Source organism: Homalodisca vitripennis, chromosome 7 (genome assembly GCF_021130785.1).
Source record: "Homalodisca vitripennis isolate AUS2020 chromosome 7, UT_GWSS_2.1, whole genome shotgun sequence".
Classification (NCBI taxonomy): domain Eukaryota; kingdom Metazoa; phylum Arthropoda; class Insecta; order Hemiptera; family Cicadellidae; genus Homalodisca; species Homalodisca vitripennis.
In genome coordinates, this window is record NC_060213.1 from 70271686 (window position 1) to 70292118 (window position 20433).

The 20433-nt window shown below is 29.7% G+C and overlaps 1 protein-coding gene across 1 annotated transcript in view; it reads left to right on the forward strand.

Moving 5' to 3' along the window:
- The first annotated feature begins 1256 nt into the window (after positions 1–1256).
- LOC124365967 overlaps positions 1257–20433 on the forward strand; it is a 44187-nt gene continuing 25010 nt past the window's right edge. Inside the window, exons 1-2 of the mRNA XM_046822123.1 lie at positions 1257–1414; positions 4544–4641. Coding sequence (XP_046678079.1) covers positions 1372–1414; positions 4544–4641 — 141 coding nt within the window. The 5' untranslated portion in view covers positions 1257–1371. The remainder of the gene's footprint in view (positions 1415–4543; positions 4642–20433) is intronic.

A 20433-nucleotide genomic window follows, 5' to 3' on the forward strand; every position in this document is an offset into this window, starting at 1 on the left:
AAATTGTTCGATAAATTAAAATTTCTAAAAATTGCATGATGGATGTAACACTTTTTTCGAAGAACATAGTAGTTTTGGTGTATCTGGAGCCTAATTTATATTCCAAAGAATGTGGAATTTTTCATTTAAAAAACAAGTTATACTGATTTGAAAACGCTTCAACCTTTCGAGAGTGCGTACGACATGTTCTGTGTAAAATAGAAAAGAGAATAAATACGTTTAGGATACTGTCAAAATGTGACTGTCGAAAAAAGGATATATTAAAAATAATGTTATTTACTTGACTAGTAAGTAGTAATAAGCTGAACCCTAGTAGGTATAGTTGGAGGACTTTAGCTGTGATCGTAGGGTCCAAATACTACCCTTTCAACAAATAAACGGTATCTGTGTGGCGGGTTGCGTTTACGTGATAGCCGCTGAGATGAAGGCGCAACAATATCTTTAACGACTTTAAACTCACGATTTCGATTTGCAGATTAGTATTGACAAATACATTATTTTCAAAAACACGTTAAACAACACTATAAAACTGTAAAACAAGTACAAGTCCTATTATTTGGTATTCTCTTAATATTTAATTCCTCCACAATCAGCACTCTCACAAAACAGACTGATTATAGCGAGTTATTTGGGCCAATACGATTCCTGAAAGGACGGTTTTACCCATGAGTCACAGGAAATGTTTTCGGGACGCAGCGCATAATGCTACCCCGCCATCCCTCCCGCTTATCACCACACACTCAAGGTCACGCGCGCAGCGAAAGTCCTCGAACTGTATGACTGTGTTTACATATTATCAGATGAAAATGCAGAAAATAAAAATGCAAAACAAATATTAATTAGTGTGTATCTGAAATTGCGTCGTATGTCCACATGCTGGATTTCAATATCAGAGACAATTTTATATGCTTTCAAGCTGCGAAATTGGTTTGACTGGGATCCCATGTACTGAAAGGTCGATAACCAAATTTATATTGCTATAAACGAAAATTTTGATTTAAAATTACACCCCATGGTTATATTGAAGCTCACTGAATTAAAATAATGCATTTAATAAAAAAAACCAGAGTATAAGTATGAGACCTTCAGATACTGTATCTCGCTATAACTATAACCGTGCACTCCTAATACACATTTGCAAATGCATATTTCAAAGACAATATCGTACTATCTTTGATTGAACAATAGTAGATACTGGAATGTTTGCTAAAACAATAAACTATCTACAAGCTACATGACGTGATAACGTACACGTGGATAAATAAAGGACTATTGCAGTGAGGAAGGAACATAACGTGGCATTACGTAGATAATAGTAAATGGTGCTGAGCTGTACTTATTCTATTTTTGATAGTAGGTGAACTTAAAAAAATGATTCTTCATTGGAAACTTATGATTGTCACAAATGTTTTAGGTGAGAAACATTTAGTTACAAATTACGTATAAAACTGAACAAGTGTTCTTAATACTAAAAGGGATTAACGTATTAGCATGATTATTGATTGTTTCGTTCCATAATAAAAGTCTCATGAAAAGATCAAAGCAGGCCTATAGGTTACTTTTCGCATCTAACCAAACAGATAACGGATATTTAGCTTTATACATTTTACTTACACAAGGTGTTTATGTAATATAAAAAGAATATCATAAGAAATAATCTAATATGAGTATATGATTATTGTATTCTTATATAGAATAGTGATTACAAACCTAAACGTGTTATTCATATGAAGGAAACAGGATTTTCTAGACGTTAACAAATTTTACGTAAATAGAAATAATCTTTATTTACAAGAAGATAATGTAATAAAGAATAAAACAAAACATTATAGTAAATTAAAATACAACTGCATCTGTGCCATCGTAGGCAAGACTACGAGATATGTCACAGGCATGATTAATATAACTTAAGAAAAACTTAACAAATGATTATCTTCATTTTCAAAGCGTAAAATCACCACCTTAAGCCTACAGTTGTAGATTATACATACATTTTGTATTAAATGTATACAAAATAAAACATTTATTTTCTTTCTAAAAATAATACAAACGAGCTAGAAATCTAATCTTTCATCGCGCACTGAAGCCATAGAGTTCGATCACAATTTAAATCATTGAAATGATTAAAAACAATCGTAATAGAAAACGCACTGCTGATTATACAATTTTTCACTACACATGTATGCAAAACTTGTTAAATTTGCACTTATTTAAGATGAATGATATTGCCTTCTTACAGTCCTTCTACATACCACGCATACGCAACGAAAAGCAACTCCACAAGAATGTTATTACTTACATATTACTGCACTATTTCAAATTTGTTTTATATAGTTTTTTTTGGTTATCGTTCTCAGTAAGAGATGAGATTATCCTCGACAGATTTTTTCAATGAATCATATGAGTAAAATTTGTATTTGTGTATTTGTATTCCATTATAAAATTTCAGAAATAAACAAATCTTTTTTAAAGAAGGAATGGTGTAGCTTAACTAACCTAATTCTGTCTGGATTTATAGTGTTGGAGTATCTGTTTGAATTATCTGTAGTAGCCCCCAAGTTCTTACTCATTAGAAAGAATAATAGTAAAGCGTTACATAAAAATAAACATTATAGTGGTGGTAAGTTTTTCAACCACGGATAAACTAAAATATTTGATATATGAAGTTTTCGTAAAACTTCTACATCAAAAACTGTTTTGAAAATCAGAGGAATGCAATTTTATAGGTTCGTAAACCTTATGAACACGTAAAACTAGATATATCTTTCTACATATAAGCCCAATTACTTGCACTTGAACATCATGTCATGCTTAATATTAATCAACTCTTTGGAAGGAACCGCATAAGGAATTTCTGTATCATCGGTAACTCGTTATATCTCCTATGAAATGACCACTATACACGTAGATAAAAAAAATATATAACCGAGTACAGACCCTTGAGTAACCTCACAGTACGTTTATACTTTTACAATTTCCAACTAAAACAAAATGTTCTCGGTTTTGCAAATGTGATTCGAACCATTTTAGGACTATTCTAAGAAAGCGTCCCCGTTTCTTTGTTATTTTTATTATTTACGTTGCAACGTAATGAAGAGATATAATTTTGCAGCACACATTATGCGTTCAGTCTTTCCCAGAACCTACACTGAGAAATCGATAACGAATTTGTACAGTTTACATTTACTAATCTGCTCTTCATTTCTCCGAGCAGTTTAGAGAAGACGGAGTGTAACGAGATGGGTATGTAGAGTTAGTTAGGGAGCAGACTCTATCCTTCTTAATGATTGTTTACTCGAGTAACTTTTAATGTTTGTGAGAATCCTTGCCGTCTTGAAGAGATTTATGGGAATTTTGAAATTAAGTTCTCTATCTCTATACTTATTGCAGCGCTAAAGAAATTTTTCCATTTATTTTATTAAAAACATGTTATTGTATTCTTCATACTTATTAGGCCGTAGATCTAGAAGAGCAAGAGGTGCATCTGAACGTACGTCAGAAACGTACTGAACTCTTCAACAATTAGATGATAGTCAGTTGCCAATTCATCTTTGATTTTGAATGAATAATAAACTTTTCTAGGCTCTCTTCCACCACGTGAATAATTTTCTATTAGAATTTCAAATTTTCACTTGATGTCTCAAATAAACTATTATAATAAATCAAATTTGTTAGCAATTTAAATTTTAATATTTTGCTTTTTTGAACTTTACACAAAGGGTTATTCATTTGCTATTTTAAAAGACAGAATAGCAAGCAGGAGATATGATTTGAGAGACATTGGATTGAGGAAGATATTATACAGAAATCAATGTACGTTTTATTTGTTAAAATACTATATTGCCTTCATCACTTTAACAATGATAAATTATTTATGGTACATACATATTTGTATGTGCTACAGAGGTCCCAACGATTGTGAAGTTGAATAATTAATCTGTCTTCAGACACTTTTGTACTGTTACAGTTAGGAAAATGATGGTAATGTTTACAGGTAATTATGATATTCTTAGTCTAGAAACTAACAAATGAGCTATTAATATTATAAATGCTGTATATGGATTGAATATTTCAAATTTAATGCAATTTCATTAGTTTGGTTCAAAGGAAAGAATGGGAAATATGTAGATATTGTAATATTTTTTCATATTCAATAATGTGTAAAATATTGCCTATTACAGATTATAGTTAAATTAAGTAAATATTGGCACGAGTCTTAGTAAATAAGAAAAAGCTTTTTACGCAAAGTGCTATTAAAAACGCTTTTTTATTGCACAATTATACCGGTAATTGAATAAATATTTTCCTTCCTCTCTATTTGAACCTCTTATATTTAGTTAGTAGTAATAATATGATGATAATTGAAGATAACTGAGACTATATTTTATATACATTTCAAATAGGTGTAAATTGATAAAATAAAATAGATTAGATATATTTAGGAGGAAATAAACCAATAAAGAATTACAACACAACATGTCTTAAGGCACAAATGTGCTTTAGAATAAAGGATTGAAAGATTCCACAATGGTTTCCTTTACAGTTTTGTTCGGTGCACTCTTGGCAGACTCCCAAGAATTCTCACCTGATGTCCGTTCGTTATGCCCTGGAGTCTGTGCGGTCCGGCGACCTCCTTGTAATGTAAGTAGATACTTTCAAAAAGAATCTTATAGTGTAAGGTTCATGCACACTATCGGATTTAATGTTATAACATTGTATCTATGCGTATGCGTATTATATCCATGTGGACTTATCACAAGTAATAGAACATGTAGACCACTAACATATTCTATTGCAGAAGTGAAGTGGTGGTCATAGAGAGATCCGCAAAATCTACAAAGTTCTTTATACACTTTTAATATTAATAATAATATTAATTATATTTGTTAGAAAACAGACAAAAGAATACTTTCTTGAAATACTTTATAAAATGTGTATTAACAATATTAAAAGTTAAAATTGTATAAAATCTTACTAATATAAAAATTGAAAACTTTACTTGAAAATTTCTTGCAACATCATGTACTCTCTTGAAAATTTACGTTGATTATTTAGTGATCTCCAAATATTCTCTTTTGTATCAAAGTAATACAATAATATCTGTAAAAGAGAGCTAACATTAGTTGACAACAAGTTTCCCTTATGAAGATCGTAATTCGACTAGAGAATCGCAAAATTTCACACGGATGTGTAGCAGAAAGGAAGAACCGGAAAAACAACAAAATTAACACCGCTAAATACTCAAAAGACGCACAGATGCGTGTGTCGGAGATTTTTATACCGACCCCTTCTCTAAACATATCTGCCTCATAACCGACGCCCTTGATTGGTCTTCGACTATCCAATCACGAGACTAGAGAAATTAATTGTAAAATGAACAACCGCTATTGTATCCCGTTATCAAAATCGACTTACAGATAAACCGCTGCCTTACTGTACCATTCCTACATTCGAGGACCCTTTCAGAGAAATGAAATTTTAAATTTTATTATTGTTTTGATAAATATACTTAAATTCTAATATATTTTCATATATATTTATTCCCATAAAAATTTAGTAATTAAATTTAATTTGCGCATATAGGAAATGTTATAGAGTTCCGATTGCTCCGGATTATTGACGCTGTATCTTGGCTATTGGATACATCTATTGTATTTACCTGGAAATCCTGAGACAGAAAGTGTTTATTTTTTCGTATGAAAGGAAGTAATTTACATACGACTTTTACACAACAACAAATCACTACGTCCTTTCTCAATTGTATTGAATATGTGTGAAATATTGCTTAACAAATCAAATGTGACTCAGTTTAGGATAAAATATTAGAGTAGGACAAATCGACGGTTTAAAAGTGGTGGGCATATAAAATTTAATACTATAAAAGGACTATAATTTATACGATATTTCTTACTTATTTTTCCCTGAAACATCAAATGGTGAAGAATAATAGAGTAATTTACACACACTCTGCATATATATATAAGTAGATAGTAATATGGGGTTCCTGGCGCACTTTCGGAGCCGACCGAAAAGCAATGTAAAATACTGTTCAATGTACCATAAAGGAAGCTGAGAAATAACACAGCAAATCTCAATGAAAAATTAACCGAATCTACAGTCGTTCGTCTCCAAAAGCGATCGGTACATTACTCTGTGGAATGAAAAATTAACCAAATCTACAGCTGTTTGCTTCTACTTTCTTAAGCTGTGCTTTGTAAAATGTTGTCAAATCTGCTACGAATAAAGGAAAAATCTTCAATGACAGTCGAGGTGTGCTACTACTGACCGACCATCACGATAATCGCTTCGCATGCGTCATATCCGTAGTGATATCACGCCGTGAGAGGCGCAATCGTTGGTTTACAAGCACCATTTAGTTAAATAAATTTTTCTATCTAAATGGAGCGCGATAAAATATCATGTCCGTTCTGCAAAATAGAAATTTTAAGAAAAAACTATGATCGCCATTATAATTCTAAAAGTCATGAAAAAAACAAGCAAATTTACAATAATGAACTAAATTATTTAAGACAGTGGGCTAGAGAAAATAAAATTGCCGATCACGAAAACATGTTTAATATTGAGAAATTACGTGAATTAAAGAGAAATTTCAAAGTTGAAAAGAAAAATCTCGACCTATTTAATGATGAAAAACTTCATTCAATAGCTGAAAAGTTGGCTATCGGTACTAACGATAAAACCAAGTCTGAAATGATCGAAGAAATTGATAAAACTCTTAAAGTAAAATCCGAAAATATCATTGATGTAGAAGTTTTATCCTCAATACACGGTCTTTTCAAGCAATACATTTTAACGAATTTAAACGACAATTCCATGTCAATTTACAAATATCTTTCAATTATGCGGTCAGAAATTAAAAGTTTAATCGAGAAATTTCAAGAAAATGTTAAAAATATGAAGGGCTATCTCTCTTTGGAATGTGAATACGAACGAACTTTAGTGAATGGTGAACCGCAAACATGTCTAATGTATTTTACTATCAAAGCAGACGAAATCTTTGACGTAAACGACTTTATTACTAAGCAATTTAATAAATTAACACATCGAGAACAAACGAATAATCCAAATAAAGGTTCCGGATGGACATTTAAAAGTTGTAAACAACTAGTTTTGAGCCTTAACAAACACGAATTGATGAATGCAGGATCATACATCGATTTACCAAAGAATATCAAAGATAAAAAAGCTTGTATAAATATAAAACATAGAGATGATTTTTGCTTTATTTACTCAATAAGATGTGCTATTGAAAAACCAGAAAGAGACTGTGAACGTGTAAAGCAATACGAAAAATTTGTGAATGACGAAATATTTTCAGGTTTTGAGTATCCAATGTCTCTGAAAGATATACAAATATTTGAAAAACGAAGCTACAATTCCAAGTATAAGTATCCAACAATGTCTATCAATGTCTACAGTTTTGATGAAAATATTAACATTGTTCCGTTACAAATTTCTGAAAAATATGACGCTGAAACAAACATTGATTTATTGTATGTTAAACAAGATGATAAATCTCATTATGTTTTGATAACCGATTTAAATAAGCTTGTTTCTTCGCAGTTGTCTAAACATAAAGAAAGAAAATTTTTGTGTAGAAGATGTTTAAGCCATTTTTACAAATCTGGAGATTTAACAGATCACTTAGAAATTTGTAAAAATCATGAAGTTTGTAAGCCAATTATGCCATTTCCAGGTCAAACAACTAAATTTACTAATTATCAAAAGAAATTTAACCATCCGTACGTAATTTATATGGACTTTGAGAGCATATTAGAAAAAATTCCGACATGCAAGAACAATCCACAAAGATCGACTACAACCAAGATTCAGAGGCACATTCCTTATGGTTTTACTCTATATTTAGTGTCGAATGTGACCAATCGTATGTACAAGCCGATATGTTATCGTGCCAAAAATGAAGAAGATTTGAAAAACGTCCCGACAAAATTGTTTGAAGAACTCAATAAATTATCGAAATACATAGCGAAAAAATATAATTCTAAGAACATGAAACCTATGAAATTGACAGAAGAAGAAGAAATTTCGTATCAAAATTCAAACGTTTGTCATATCTGTGAATGGTCTGCTTATGATGTTGGGTCAATTCAGTATGGTTTTACTCCTGATAGTTGGAAAGATAAGAGTTATAATAAAGTGAGAGATCATTGTCATTTAACCGGCAAGTTTCGAGGCGCAGCTCATGCATGTTGCAATCTAAATTTGAAATTTCCTCAGAATATTCCCGTTTTCTGCCACAATATGTCAAATTACGATACTCATTTGTACATAAAAGAATTGGCTAAACAATATGGAAATGTTGATTTGATTGCAAACACCGATGAAAAATATATAAATTATTCTGTAAATTCTGGATATGGCTATGAATTCGAAGGTGATAAGCCAAGAAAATTCATCAAGTTTTCGTTTGTAGACACGTTCAGATTCATGGCCTCGTCTATAGAAAAGTTAGCTAAAAATCTAAAGAGAGAAGACTTCAAACATACAAATCATTTTATACAAGATGGACTGAATGAGATAATAGAAAGACAGCCAAATGACGACGACGAGATTTTTAAAATTCTATCTGGAAAAGGAATATTTCCCTATGAATTTATCGACAGTATTGAAAAACTTGATTACACAGAAGAATTGAGAATTCAAGATTTCTATTCACTTTTGACAGATGAGAGCATATCTGAGAAAGATTTTCAACACTACTTAAATGTTTGGAACAAATTAAAAGAGAAAAATCTAGGAAATTACTCTGATCTCTATAACATTCAAGATGTTCTATTGCTCGCTGATATCTTTGAAAATTTTAGGAATATTTGTTTGAATTGCTATAAACTCGATCCGGCACACTATCTAACAGCTCCCAGTCTCGCATGGGACGCAATGTTAAAATTAACGAAAATTGAGCTTCAACTGATACACGATTACGATATGTATTTAATGATTGAAAAAGGTATTCGTGGAGGTATTTCTCAATGTATTAAGCGATATGTGAAAGCAAATAACAAATATTTAAAAGATTTTGATAAGACAAAACCTGAAAACTATTTACTTTATGTCGATGCAAACAACCTTTATGGTTATGGTCTTATGCAAAAACTGCCGTATAGTGATATCAAGTGGATGGATCCAAAAACTTACACAACTGAAGAATGGAAAGAAACAATTTTGGAACTCACTGGCGACGAAGATTATGGCTATATTCTCGAAGTTGATCTTGGATATCCAACAAATTTACACGAACATCACAAGGATTTACCTCTTGCTCCAGAACATTTTAAAAACAAACTTTGCACAACTCTACTGGATAAAACTGAATACGTTGTTCATTCGAGAAATTTGAAGTTCTATTTGGAACAAGGTATGATTTTGAAACATGTGAATAGAGTTATTGCATTTGATCAGAAGCCTTTTATGAAAGAATACATTGATTTTAACACAAACATGAGAACCAAAGCTACAAGCGACTTTGAAAAGGACTTTTATAAGCTGATGAACAACTCAGTTTTTGGAAAATCTATGGAAAATGTGAGAAACAGATGTGATATTAGACTAGGAAATGAAGAATTTTCAATGAAACAGGCCAAGAAAACGAACTTCAAAAGCTTCACTATCTTTGACGACAACTGTATAGCGAGTCACATGTACAAACAAAAGGTTAAATTTAACAAACCGATTTACATAGGATTTTCAGTTCTCGACCTCTCAAAATTGCTAATGTACGAGTTTTATTACAACAAATTAAAGAAGTTTGATCCAGATTTGAATCTGTGTTACATGGATACAGACAGTTATTTTCTAGAATTGAAACGAGATCCTTTTAAAATTATTAAAGAAAATATAGATGACTTTGATACAAGTGATTATCCAAAAGATCATGAATGTTTCACTACTAAAAATAAGAAGGTAATAGGGAAATTCAAAGATGAGTTAAATAGCGAAGTTTTAGAAGAATTTTGTGGTTTAAGGTCTAAGATGTACTCGTACAAATATCTAGATAAAAACCCAGTTAGGTGTAAAGGAATTAAGAGAAGCGTTGTAAATAAAACAATAAATATCGAAAACTTGAAGAGATGTTTGTTCGAAGATAAAGAAGAATTTAGGGAGATGACAGTCATCAAAAGTTATAAACATGAGTTGTACACTGTTACCATAAACAAGCTGGCACTGAACGCTAAAGATGATAAGAGAATTGTCCTAGAAAATAAGATCGATACAGTACCGTATGGCTATAAAAATGAAGCAAAATCTGATATATTAGACGAATTAAATAAACTTGGAAACTTTGATATGTAAATGGAAGATGATTTAATTCACTGTCACAAGTGTAAAAAGAAAACGAAAAATATAGATTCAAAAATCGTTCAAACTCAAAATGGATTGTATAGAATTGCTGCAAAATGTTCAAAATGTAAGACAAACAAGAGTAAGTTTATAAAGAATCCAAATCCAAAACCTGTTAAGCAAGAATTGAAGACTAAAGATGAGATAGAGATTGAAGCTCGAGAAATTCATGCACCAGTACGAAAAAAGTTTAAAAAGAGAAAAATTATAACATTAGGAATTGACGATTTATGGGCAGCAGATTTAGTTATAATGTCTAACTATTCAGATCAAAATGATGGATTTAAGTATATGTTAAATGTTATTGATACTTTCTCAAAATATGCTTGGTCAAGAGCTATCAAAAGAAAAAACGGCAAGGATATTTCAAAAGCTTTCGAAGATATAGTAAAAGATGCCATAAGGATCAATTACAAACCTCCTAACCTACTTCATACAGATAAGGGTTTAGAGTTTAAAAATAAAGAATTTAACGATGTTTTGAGGAAATACAACATTAAGATTTATCATACTGAAAACGAAGAGAAATCAAGTATTGTAGAGAGATATAACAGAACTCAAAATGAGAGAATGAAAGTAATTTTTGAGATTAATAAAAACTTTAAATGGATCGATATTCTTCAAAAAATCGTAAACAATTATAACGATACAGTTCACAGCACAATCAAAATGAAACCGAAAGACGTAGATAAGGATGCAGAAAAGGAGTTATTAGAGACCGTTTTCAAGTATGTTCCACCTGAAATTCACACGAAAACTAAATTTAAAGTCAATGATCATGTAAGAATTGTTAGTAAAAAACAAACATTTTCGAACAAATATAAGAACAATTGGTCAAGAGAAATCTTTGTGATTTATCAAATTAATAACACAGATCCTGTAACTTATAGTATAAAAGATTTAAATAATGAAGAAATAACCGGAAAGTTTTATGAATATGAATTGAAGAAGTCAAAACTGTAATATAAATTTTCTATATATAAATGGCGCATCAAAAGAAATGTACAAAGTGCAAAGAATTTAAAGATTTAAATGAATTTTATAAAGATAAAAATAGGAAAGATGGAATGCATTATAATTGCAAAGATTGTGAAAGGGAATATCATAAAGAATTATATGATAAAATAGAAAAATTAACTTTGGAAGATAAAGAATGTCTTAAATGTAAAGAAACTAAAAAAATTTCAGAGTTTAATAGTGATCACTATAGTAGAGATAAGAAAGACTCATATTGTAAAGATTGTGTAAAGAAGAATCTTCATAGATTATATTATGAAGATACTCAATGTGAATGTGGAAGAACTATAAAATGGTTAAATAATTATCAAAAACATTTACAAACCAAATATCATAAGTTAAGAGTTTAACATTTTCATTGTGTAATAATTTTTTCTATTTAAATGGAGTCTCAAAAGAAATGTACAAAGTTTCAAGAAGAGAATAGAAAAGACTGTTATTGTAAGGAATTATATGATAAAATGAACAAATTAACTTTAGAAGAGAAAAAGTGTTACTTTTGTAAAGAAATTAAAAATATTTCTGAATTTAATAACTGGCAGTATAGTAAAGATAGAAAAGATGCTTTTTGCAAAGATTGTGCTAAAAAAATTTTCAGCGAAAGTTATAAAAACGAAATGCCTTGTGAATATGAAAAAAAATTCTACGATGGTTACCTAGTTATGCTAAACATTTACAAACAAAATATAATAAATCGAGAGTTTTTAGTAAAATTTAGAAACATTTTCATCGTGTAATTTAGATATTCTATAAATCAGTCGAGATTCTGCCATATTTGTAGTAAAATGATTTCCGTTGTATAAAATATTCAAAGATTCTTTCATTTGGTTATACAGATTGATAGAATTTGGTTCGTCATCAATGAACAAAATCTCTAATTCAGGATAATTTATTTTTAGATGTTTTAATCGGTTTGGTATTTCTCGTTTCTGAGCTCTGATAACATAATAAGGCCATTCCCACATGTGATTCTTCTTAATTAATACAAAAACATGGTGCTTTTTCTTATCAAAATTTTTACATATCATATCTCTCTTCATTAATTCCATTCGCAATTCTTGATTCTCTATTTTCAATGATTTCATTTCATCTTTAATTTGCAAGTGTTTAACTTCGTCCTCTAAATATTTAATCTTGTTTTCAAGTTTGTACTCACCAAATTTTCTAATGGAAGGTAATACTTCTTTCGTAACCCAATTTTTAAACAATTTCGCTTCTGGTTTATGCGATCTCAAAATTAAAGAATAAAGTCCAGATTCATTAACGAAAACAGTGTTATTTTGGAAGTTTGAAGGTAAGCTATTTATAGCCCCCCTTATATTTAGATTAAAATAGAAGTTTTTATCATCTTCGTCAACGTTTATTCTGATCGTTTGCATAGTATTTTCATATTCTAGAATTTTTGCTACGTCTTTAGCCTTAAACCAGATCACATTGTTTTCGTCAACAATCGTAAAGATATGTTTGTTATTGAATTTTAATTGATTATTGAGTAGGTCTACAACTGACTCCATTTAGATAGAAAAGAAATTTAACTAGTAATTTTTATTTCGAGAATAAAATCCAGATTCATTAATGAAAATAGTGTCAGGATGAAGATTTTGAAAGGGTCTATGGCATAGACTCTTGTAATTTATATATTTAAAGGCTATTTTCTTGAAAATTTGAAGGTAAGAACGATTCGTTCCCCCCTTGATTCATCATTCTTTCGACAATCTTAAATATATTGTTGTTTTACTCTCATTATTTAATAAATTTCCCTCAGAGTCTTGTATAGTTAGAACGATTTTTTGAATTCTTTTAATATTTTTTCTAATTGGAATATAATCGATTTCATTCGGTATTTCACTGATTTTTGATCCATAAGCAACATTTGGGAAAAAAGTGTACAAAATTTCAGATTCTTTGTGTAAATGTTCGGTATGATTTTCAAAACTAGGTTCAACGAGATTGCAGTGCACTTCAATTACATCGAACGGTCTAAATTTTGGCGTTTTATTTCCTAAATATACCTGATTTGGCTCAATAGTTTCTTGAACAAACCCTAATAAATCTACAATAATTGCTGAAAACATTATTCTTACTGGTGATTTTATTTGAATTTTATTAGAGAGATAATTTTTTTGCATTTCAAACTTGTTTTCGTCAAAGTTTAAAGATTTATCTGATTGTTTGAATGTTTTCAGATAATTTTTAAGGGAATTTTTTATTTGATCGAAAGTATAATATCCTTTGTTTAAACCATAGTATTTTGTTACGTTCTTCTCACTAAATCCTATACAATAAGGAGAACTTTCACTAATATTTATTACAAAATTGTCAGAATAAAAACCGCTTAAACCGATAAAATAATTTGATTCTTCCTCTAAGTGTATAGGATGTTCCAAGTTTAAAACTAATTTAGAGCTTTCTGAAGTCAACTTGAACAGCTTCATTTTCGCAAGCGTTGCTTCAAGATGAAAATCTTCTATTTAAATGGAGAAATTTTTAAAGCAAAAAGATCAGATAAAACTTCAAACGTTTGAAGAAAATAAGAAAGATCAACCAATCAGATTGTTAATTGTTGGTTCAAGTGGATGTGGAAAAACAACTTTATTATTGAATTTTATCTACAATAGGTTGATTCCTTATTCCAATTTGTATGTTTTTAGTAAATCTTTAGAACAAGACGCCTATAAAAAATTACAAGAAAGATTTGAAAATATTGAGAAGAACTTAAGTAAGAAAATATCATATTTTTATAATGCTTCCGAGGACATAGTTCCGTTAAGCGAATGTAAACCCAATTCGTTAATCGTTTTTGATGATTGTATTTTAGAAAATCAGGACGTTATTAAGGAATATTTCGTAATGTCTCGTCACAAAAACATATCTTGTATCTATCTTTCCCAATGCTTTTCAAAGGTTGATAAACAAGTTATAAGAAATAACCTGAATATGTTGTGTATTTTTAAGCAAGACGATCACTATTCGAGAAAGATTTACAACAATTATGTGGGATCTGATATGAGTTTTAACCACTTTAATGAATTGTGTGATAAAATTTGGAAAGAAGACTATGGATTTTTAACTATTAATCTAACTTTGAAGCCTAAAAGTGGTAAATATTTGAATAAATTTTCCAATATAAACGTGTGATAATCTAGTTGTTTTCATGATTTTACGTTCACGTTTACGTTTCGTGTTCTCGTTTTTACGTTCCACGTTCACGTTCCACGTTCACGTTCATGTTTCACGTTCATGTTTCACGTTCATGTTTCACGTTTTTACGTTCCACGTTCACGTTCCACGTTCACGTTCATGTTTCACGTTCATGTTTCACGTTCATGTTTCACGTTTTTACGTTCCACGTTCACGTTCCACGTTCACGTTCATGTTTCACGTTCATGTTTCACGTTCGTGTTTACGTTTCACGTTCATGTTTCACGTTCGTGTTTCACGTTCCACGTTCACGTTTTACGTTCCGTGTTCACGTTTCGTGTTCACGTTTCCACGTTCCACGTTTACGTTTCAAAATTTTCCTAAATAAATGGCGAACGTAACTTCAGAAGAAGCAAAAAAACTTGATCAAATAGAAAAGAAATTAATCAAAGAATTTAAAGAACAGATTCGAATTGATGAAAAAGAACAAGAATTTATTCAAAAAATTAATCAACCTGTAACATCTGCAATAAAAAATGTTGAGGGCAAAATTGAAAATGTTTTAAGCGATAATCAAAATTTGATGAATTTGGTTCCAGTTGTACGACAATTTGCTGATATTTCGATACCAGAATCTGAGTTTGAATTGCCAAAATTACCATCTTCAACACCATTTAGACCTCGAATCATTGAAGACTCTACCATAGTTGAACCAATAAGTCCTGGAACAACGGATATAATAATTGGTGAAATTGGTAAAAAATTTCTTCCTAGAGCAAAGGATGATAAATTTGGTTTGTATTGGGACAGAAAAAAGAAAAGTTTTATGATTGGAAATTTACCCGTGAATTTTGAACATAATGACATAGTTATTAATGAAAAAACATATGAAGGAACTCAAGGTTTATGGAGATTATTAACAGGCACTGATGTTCCAAAAGACGGTTTATATTCTGAAGAAGACTTGAAAAAGTATACTGAAATTTTATGGAAATCTGATTCAATTTACAAAAATAATGATCCATCTACTAAGAAACCAAAGTCAAGTAAATGTAAAAAATATCTCAATTTGATTAAACCAATTTGGGAAAAAGAATCGAAGGATCTGGTATAAGAAAATACAGTGATAATAAGATTGAATACAGATATATCGACGATTTGACAAAACTCGATGGAATTATTAATTATATTTATGCTCAAGAGAAGGCTGGAAACAACAATTTTTTGAACGAAAAGAAAGCGATTAAAGATTTTATTTCGAACAAACTTGATGAAATGATTGAAAAACCTGATGGAATTAAATATTTAAAACGAGTTTTGCCGGCAATAAGTTCATCTATGATTGAGGGTAGTGGACTTTTGAATGATTTTATCAACAATTTACCTTTTGAATTACACGTACCAACTTATCAGTATCTGGGGCCTGGCACAAAACTCGAAAAAAGACTAAAAAGAGGAGATCCTGGTATAAATAAATTAGATCAAGCTGCTATGGAACACGATATTTTTTATGCAAAACATAGAGACACAAATTCCAGACATATCGCAGATAAAGTTTTGCAAGATAAGGCAATGGATAGATTTTTATCAAAAGATGCTAGTTTAGGTGAAAGATTTGTTGCGCTTCCAACAGCTGGAGCAATTTTTTGAAGAGAAAACTAGGAATGGGAATCGAAGAGAACTTGAAATTTTAACTATATAAATGGAGGTGAATGTAAATTTCAGCAAAAATCAGAAAGAAAAAATAAAATCCGCTTTTAAGAAGAAAATACCCGTTAGTATTCAATTTAAAATAGATCAACTAAAAAATGGCGAAGATAAGATATTTTTAACAAATAGACAATACAATAAACTCGAAAAACATAAGAAAAACAATAAAGGAACCAGAATAGAATTTTCTTATAATCAGTTGAAAGAACTTAAAAATGGTGGACTTTTGAAAGATTTATTAGATTTTGGAGAAAATATTCCAGTTGTTAAAAATGTTGTTCCTTATGTTCGTAAAGCTGCTCCAATCGTTAAAAAAGATGTGATTCCTATTGTTCGAAACATTTTAAATTGGTTAGATAAAGAGTTGGAAGATGTTACAGGATCTGGATTAGATGAAAAAACTTTGAATTACGTGAAATCAAACATTGAAAAAAAAATTTAAACCTTTAACATTCGGGGAATTGGAAGAAATCTGCAAAAATATTAAACATTTTAGAGGAATCTTCATGAGAGATACATTACCTGAAAAAGTTAAGAAATTTGAATGTGGAATTGTGAATTTAGACTCGATTATGGGAAGTGGAACGCATTGGATTTGTTATTATAAAAATGATAAGAATGCATGTTATTTTGATTCGTATGGAAGAATTGAGGACAAACCACCTATAGAATTGATTAAATATTTGAAAAAATCAAGCGTCTACTACAATGATTCTCAGATTCAAGACTATAAAGATCCCCCAATTTGTGGTCATTTATGTGTTTTTGTGTTGAATGAACTGAGTAATGGTAAAGATTTTAAAGAAGTTGTTAACAAATTATTGCTTAATAAATATGGATTCACAAAATATTTTTGACGTATTTGGAACACAAATTATTCAAAATGTAGATAATAGTTTGAATTTTGATAGTTTGAGAAATGAGTTTGATAACAAGTTAGAAAATGTATTACAAAACCTTCCAGATTCAGATATGTTTGCTGTCGAGATTGAAGATTTTAAAGCAGAATATGATAACAAACTTGCAAATTTCATGAGTTCAAATGAAGTTGCTGATAAAATAAAAACATTGGAAAAAGAAGTTGATGATGGTGTAAAAAAATTATTTACCAATTTAATGTCTCACATCGAAAAAGCTGATGAAATTACTGAAGCAATCAAAGTTGAAAAGAATTATGTTAGTTTGGCTAATAAGAAAAGAATTGTCGGTGTTCGACCTGGTATTGACAAACATGATGTTGTTGTTAAAGAACAAATTTTAAAACCTCTAAAATTATCAGAAAATATCGATATTGTTTATTTACATGATCCGAATGTTAAAAATGCCTTAGATTTTAAAGGAAAAAGAATTAGCGGTGTTAGTAAAGGAATTAATCCATTTGATGTTGTTGTAATGATTCAATTAGAAGATCCTATTAAAATGTTTAATGAACTAAAACAAAATTATGAGAATCATAAACAGCATGTTAAAGATTTTACAACAGAAGTCTATGAAAAACTTGAAGCGAGAAGTAAAAGATCTATAGAAAATTGTGATGAAAAATTTACAAATTTTGAGGAAAATTTCAATCTATATAAAGGCGATCTTTATGGAAAAATAACAAACTTTTTGGAACATTTCGCTAAATTTCAAGAGGGTTTTAATGAAACCGATAGAAAAAATGATGAAGTTTTTAAAAGAGTAGTTACTAATCAATCTTTACTTCATGATAAATTAATTAAACTAGAAGAAAACTTTGGCGAAATTAATGAAAAAGTTATAAAAAATAAGCAGTCTTTTGATAAGTTTAGTTTAGATGCCACAAAAACTTTTGAGAATATTGATCATAAACTCGTTGAATACAACGATTTATATCTCGATAAAGTAAATAAACTAGAAGAAAACTTTAATAAATTTAAAGAAGATGTTAATAAAACTTTTGAAAACATCGACAACAGATTTAATGGATTAGGCGGCTATGATGACTAATTTTCCTTATATAAATGGCGCTCATATATTGTGTGAGATGTAAAGAGAAAACTGCAACAAATGATATAAAATACTATGCAAACATCAATGGAGTTAAAAGAATTTCGGGAAAATGTGCTGAATGTAACTCAAAAAAGAGTCAATTTATAAAAACTTGATTTTGAAATTTTTTCCTAATAAATAGAGATGGCGGGACATTACAGTGCTTTCGATCTTTTTATAATGCAACACGAAAGAGATTTGAAAAAAGAACATTGGGATGACATTTCTCAAAAATATGAATTATCCGAAGATATGATGAGATTATACGTAAACAAATTGAATTGGTATAACATTGCAAAATATCAAACTTTATCATCAGAGTTCATTCAAGAAAATATACATTATCAATTAAAAGATCATATGTCTGTTCTTTGTCTCTATCAACACTTGAGTATAAAGTTTTTGGATGAAAATAAAGATACAGTTGATTGGAACAATATTATAGATAGCGGTTACTATCCTGTGCAAATTTTATTGAAATATGTGACCGAGATCGCAAAATTTAAGGAAGAGAATCCTGAATATGACGAAGTAGATCATTAAAAATGACTCTAATCTTTTTAATTATTTTACTAAAATTTATATCTTTTCTTATAAAAACGTACATTAGATCGATGAAAAAATGATACACGATGTTTTTTAAAATTTCTCTTATTAAATGGCGGACTACAGAAAATATGCTAGTGATATTGAAAGGGCGGAGTTTAAAAATTTCTATCCAATTAGTAAACAACATTTGAATGAACCGAATAAAAGAACTGAGTTTAATATTGATTTTGGAGATAACTTTGGCTCGTCTAACTTCCAGTTTTATATTTCTGGAACTTTAACAAAACAAGATGGTCAAGCATATCTTGGAACTGATAATGTTAGATTAATCGATAATTTTATACCGTTTTTATTTTCTAAGATTGAAGTAAGAAAACACAATAAATTGATAGAAGAAGTCGAAAACTGTGGCCAATTAAGCACAATTAAAGGAACTATTTCGTATTCCAAAAGTGATGTTATTTCTCAAACTTCTAATGGCTTTGAATCAGATTTTAAATTTGGTGTTTTTAAAGCAGCTGGAAATTTATCTCATTTTGGATTAGGATTTTTTGAAAATGTTACTATTCCGATCTATAAAGGAGGATTTTATCTAAGTTTTATAAGAGCAGAAGACGATGATGTGATTCTGAAGACTGCAACTGGAAATGTTATGCCTGTTGATGGAAAAATAACAATTACAGATTTTTTTATTAGAGTTCCAATGATTGATTATAAAACCACGAGTAAAATTAGGTTGATTGATGAAATTACAAAAAGTCAAAACATTATGTTTAATTTTCTAGATTGGCAATGTATTGAACAAAAAGGTATTTCCGGAACAACTTATTCGTTCGATATCACAAATATTTATAGAAATATCTTCAATCCCAAGTTCGTTATCATAGGTTTTCAAACAGATAGACAGAATAATCAAGAAAAAAATCCTTCAAAGTTTGATAGTTTGGATGTAAAAAATATCAGAGTAAAATTGAACGGTTCTTATTATCCAGATGAATTACAAAATTTAAACATTTCCGGAGGTCTTTTCAGAATCATGTATCAGATGTATCAAGATTTTAAGAAAGTTTACTGTAATAATAAGGAAATGTATTACAATCCTAAAGAATTTTTTAGCGAATAGACCTATTTATGTCATTGATACAACAAAGAGTTTGACAAATATTTCTGGTTCAAAGAACGATATAATTATCAATATGGATTTTCAAAAAGCTGTTACAAACGCAATTTGTTATGTTGTTGTTGTCTCTGAGAAATTTTTAGCCTATGATGTGATTAAGAACGATATTAGAGAAATTCAGTAAAAATCGCGTTATTCGTCGGATAGTTTTAAAACTTTACAGAATTGTTAAAGACATTGATAAAAGTTTACATTTTAAATTGCATTAAAAAATTTTGAAAAATAGGGATGATATTAGGAAAAAAACTATTTCAAGGTCATGGACCGGAAGTGGTGATTTTAAAAAATACTTTAATATTTACTGATCCTATATACCAAATTTCATCAAAAAAGCTCCAATAGTTCTCGAGATATAAGAGTTTAAAGATAAGGGATGATTGGGGTAGATTTTGAAAATTTTGTTATTTTCATGAAATTTTAAGTTGAACTCGCTTGTTTTTGAAGTT